Source organism: Montipora capricornis, chromosome 11 (genome assembly GCF_036669925.1).
Source record: "Montipora capricornis isolate CH-2021 chromosome 11, ASM3666992v2, whole genome shotgun sequence".
NCBI lineage: Eukaryota > Metazoa > Cnidaria > Anthozoa > Scleractinia > Acroporidae > Montipora > Montipora capricornis.
The window spans coordinates 9,101,247-9,106,246 of record NC_090893.1 but is presented as its reverse complement, the minus strand read 5'-3'; the positions used below and the strand labels follow the sequence as shown (position 1 = coordinate 9,106,246).

At 40.4% G+C, this 5,000-nt stretch overlaps 1 protein-coding gene across 1 annotated transcript; it reads left to right on the top strand.

Annotated features, from left to right (window-relative positions):
- The first annotated feature begins 2,747 nt into the window (after positions 1-2,747).
- On the top strand, positions 2,748-4,515 carry LOC138022827 (protein shisa-5-like). The gene has a single exon (XM_068869792.1). The coding sequence runs from the start codon at positions 2,774-2,776 to the stop codon at positions 3,419-3,421; it is 648 nt and encodes a 215-aa protein (XP_068725893.1). The 5' UTR covers positions 2,748-2,773; the 3' UTR covers positions 3,422-4,515.
- Positions 4,516-5,000: the final 485 nt, after the last annotated feature.

Below are 5,000 nucleotides of genomic sequence, written 5' to 3'. Positions count from 1 at the left end.
CCAAATTTAAACAGAGACTAGAAGATATGCCTGATTCACAAATAGTATCCACATACAGTGATGAAGTTAACATAGTTTAGCCCATATCCTCAAGGTGCCACTAATGTATCAGATCGATTAAGGTTTTGGAAACCCGGGTCTGTAAACTTTCGGTTTTGATGGTTTTGTTTTTGGTTTTCGGGGCCTGATTGCCACTTCTATGTTTTTTTTCTGTTACGATTTATTTTGTTGTCATTTACGTAACCGATTACGTATAATTTTACTTTAAGGCTGGTTTTCACTAGCGACGGAGTCGTAGTCGGAGTCGTAAGAGCGCTTATGACCTAGTGAAAATCAAAGATCAGAGTCGTAAGCGGAGTCATAAGCTCGACAGAATCGGAGTCGGCAGAATCAGAACGTTCCCATTTTTTTCCGATTCAGTGAAAACTAGATTGTCGGAGTCGGAAGAAGAAACGGAATTCGAAGAACCAACCAACCAACCAACCAATCACAATGCTTGGAATCGAGTATTGTGATTGCTTTATTCATCCGCTTCTGCTTCCGACAATGCAGTTTTTACTGGATCGTAAGCGACGGAGTCTGAAGCGGATTCTGTATTCTGCTTCCGATTCCAACAGTTTGATTTTCACTAGATCGTATCGCTTTGCGCTTCTGATTAGGACTCCGACTCCGTCACTAGTGAAAACCAGGTGAGAGTCTAAAGATTCCACTGAAGTTAAGCCCGTTCGAGTGAAGTTTCAACTTGGAAGGGAGACCATCACAAAATTCTAGTGACAAAGATATTAACCCATTTACTCCCGGGGGTTCCCCATTGAGGAGTTAAATCGTCTGGCGTTAGGCAGAGTACAATAGACGAGTTCACGCTCTTGATTGCATCATGGGTAATCAGGGTAACATGGCGGGAAATTCAAAGGTTTGTTTGGAAATTCAAAGCAAAATATACTGTACATGACTCTACTTTATAGACTTTCGCCTTCAGAAACCAAACAAATAAGTTCATTTTTCACAACTGAGATGAACTAGACCTGGTATCTGTTGTTTGGAATTCCTAAATATTGCTTTTTTTGTCTCCATACATTCCCTGTAATTTTGTGCCTTTGGAATTACAGGAAATGTACGGCAGGTATTTTTTGCAGGTTGCAGGTTGAAATTTCATTATAACTGGAAAACCGCTGGCACTAAAAAGAAAGGTAAAGCGATAGACTCGCCGTGACTGTTACATGAAAAGCTAACCTTAGGCCTAACCTTTTCCAGTTTAGGCCTAATATTAGGCCTAAGGTTAGCTATTCATGTAACAGTCACGGTAAGTCTATCGCTTTACCTTTCTTTTTAGTGCCAGCGGTTTTCCAGTTATAATGAAATTTCAACCTGCAACCTGCAAAAAATACCTGCCGGGAAATGTATGGCAGAAACTCTTTTTAATAAAATAATTTCTGCAATAGCCATTCTCTCCAAATTTATTCTGCCGCACCTTTGAGCGCATATCTTCTGTTTTGGAAAATGAAAAACCCAAAATTGCATGTCATGAATACTTTTCATCGTTTTGAACTTCCTCACAAACCTTTGAATTTCTATCCATCTTGCCGTGATTACCCATGATGCACTCAAGAGCGTGAACTCGTCTGTGGCCAAATGAACACACTGGTTCGATTGATAGAGCACTGATTTGCTTGGCGCAATGGCCGATTGAACACACTAGCTCTATTCACAAAATGTTTTGAAACGACTGAACAAACTGGTTTGCAAGAAACAGGTCGATTGGAGTATTCGTTCTATGCAATAATGTTCACAGTGGAACACACAAGAACGAAGCAAGATCTAGAAATAACGTAGAAAATTTTCCTTACCTTTAAAGCTTGCCGTTCTCAAAGAAAAATCATCTGTTCACTTTATCAATTACCTTCCGATGTGAGCCGATAACTGTGTCAATCATCGCGGGCGGAAAGTATTTGAAAGTAAAATTTCGTTTACAATGATACAATGTATTCTCGGTTTTCACATGACGTCACGACCGCCGTGTGGGTGCCCTAAACAAAGAAAAGGCGGCCATGTTGGTGCCCCGACCAAATCCTCCGGGAATTTAACTCTATTATTATGCAAACGCTTCCTTTTGTTTTCGTTGAAAAACATGGCTGTTGATCACGTGCGTGAAAACCAGCAATATGTAAATCCGTACGGATCTCAGTGACCCAGACGTCAAACGCGCGCTCAGGATACTAGAGCTGGGAAAAGAGTAAGGGTTCTTGTTTGGAAATACTGAAGGGGAGTAATTTAATATCCGTGGGTACATTTGTGACTACGAAGAAAAAGAAAAATAAGATCCGCGACCGGTTTTATACCGTTGGGCTACCAATTTAGTACTGTTACTCTTCAACACCTTCGTATATTCGGGCACATGGCTTAACTTCTGGTCGGTATATTATATGTACTGTAACATTTTAAGCCAGTATCTAATAGCTTAATTTCCGGTCAGTATATTACATACTGTAACATTTTAAGCCAGTAATCAACGGCGTATTTATAGTTACAGTCGGTATATAGTTTGTTATACCGACCATAGTTAGTGGCTTAAAATGTTACAGAATACAAACTGTGAAAACAACACACTTTAAGCCGTTATGTAAACGCCCGTATATTCGAGACGCTGATCAGGTGTTCAGTTAAATTCACTACAATGAGGGATATATGACCTACCTAATTCCTCTTGTTTTCTCCGCTGACCTAACTAAACACGTGACTCTGATCAGTGGATACGCTTAAACGACGCTGAAACATGGCGAATGTGAAAGTGGTGACAGGTTTCGTGCTTTTTCTCGCTTGTATCCCATCTTCGGCGGCTTCCTGCAGTTACAACTACGATTGCCTTTCAACGCAAACATGCTGCTTCGATTCTGTTTGTCGAGAAACCTGCGGATATTGCAATTATAACTCTCAATGCGCAAGCGATGAATGCTGCATCAACAATGATTGCACGACTAGCTGTTCGAACGCAGGGGGAATTATCGCAGGCATTATCAGCACTTTAGTGTTTGTCGCAATCATCGTTTCGATTGTGACTTGTTGCTGCTGTGCTTGTTGCCCCCTCTACAGGTATCGAAATCCTGGAGCAGTGATTGTAACAGCACCTCCGAATCAGTCTATTGTGTCAACAACCACAACGCAGGCCACTTTTCAGCATCCACCACCAATGGGTTATCAGCATCCACCACCAATGGGTTATCAGCATCCACCACAACCGGGGTACAACCAACCACCACCAGGATACAACCAACCTCCTCCCGGATACCAAGCAGCACCACCAGCTTACAGTCCACAAGAACAACCAGCTCCTGTATATCCACCCACTCATGTGCAAAATCCAGCCCAATATCCTCCCCCTCAGGCTCAAGCACCATATCCACCATATCCAGTGAAGCAGTAAGCTAAGACTTGACAGCATGACTTGCCAGCATTTATATTCATCATTTTTTGTAAAGGAATACCGTAGAATCACTGATGTGTAGGCACGCTTTTAGATCAGCGAACTGTGCTTAATTTTACATTTTAACAAAACTGAACAAAAGTATTGCTAACATCGCTTGATGGATCAAGGCTGCTCCCTAACGGTCGCCAGGGCGCCTTATTTCTGAGCGTGGGCAACCAAATTTCTGAACGAGTAGCCCGAACAGGCATCTAACTTATCACAAGGTGTTTCACCCTCACTTTTAATTAATTAATTCTGGGCTCTTGAAAAAATGACTCCGGCTACTAACTTTTAATGTTGGAAGCCCAAAGGGCTTCGGAAAAATTTTCTCAAGGCAGCAGCCTTGTTGGATAGTGGAACTAGTGCAATACTAAAGATAAATTTGCATGAAAAGTGAATAGACTTGAGAATCTAGCATTTCCTTAGCAATGATTTCCCATGTACTTCAGTTTGATATGCTTGGTTAGATGAAATTCCTGTGTTGTAAATGTAATCCAGAAAATGCCATCAAAGAAATGACCTTGAACAATGCAATGTAACTCTTTTCACCTCTGATGATAAATGAATTTGTCACAGCCAGGAAAAACTCAGTAATTATGACTTTTTCCAAACATTGATAACTGGTCGTCTGCAACCATTATGGTTTCAAATTTTGGAGTCAGGGCAGACAAGCTGCAAGTCAATGATTTGTGGGCTTTCTTGTTTGGAAGCAAATCAAGCCAAGGTGATTGTTTTTAGTGCTGACTGAAGATTCGCCACCTGGCAGGATGACAATGGCAAGAATTTCAGAAACTGGAGAAGAAATACTATCAATTATTGTTTTTGTCTTTCTGGAAATAGCATTTAAAATACAAACTAACATAATGACAGTGCAGTGTGTGGTGACATTCTGTGTGCAAGATAAGTGCATGGACAGTGTAAACTCTTTCTTAGCTTTGCTGTTTTGATTTTAAGATCATCTAGATTTTAAGAAACTTAGATGAAGTGTTAATGAAGGATAATGGGTGGAACTCCCAAGAAAAAATGAATTAAAACAAAAATTGCACCTAGAATTCTCCTGATCCCATTCTTTTCTTGTTTGTTTTCGATATAAACTGTTTGTCTGGCTCGTGGTAATAAATCAACAGACATCTTACAGCATATTCTCAAAAACTATAAAGAAAACTAACTTTCTGCAGTGGGCCGGCCTTCGTCATTCCATACCACCCCGTTTAAAAGGCACCAATAAGTCTCCGTCTGAGGGACGAGCCTAAAAACGGCTGCGAAGGAGGCTATCACATTTGTGACGGAATACAACGTCTTTGACGTAATGGAAAAGAAATCAAAAGATTATTATTCACTTCTTGTCTGAAAAAAAGCGCAGCCACCCTATATAGTCCATACACTGCAAAGAAATTTTAATTTTTCTTCTAATCAAATAAAACACTTTATTTTACCTCAACAGTGTTGCCCTCGAATCATACGTCAAGGCCTTTCAATACAAAGTTCTTACCTCTATACTCTACACTAACACAAAATTGCACAAAATCGTCTTTAG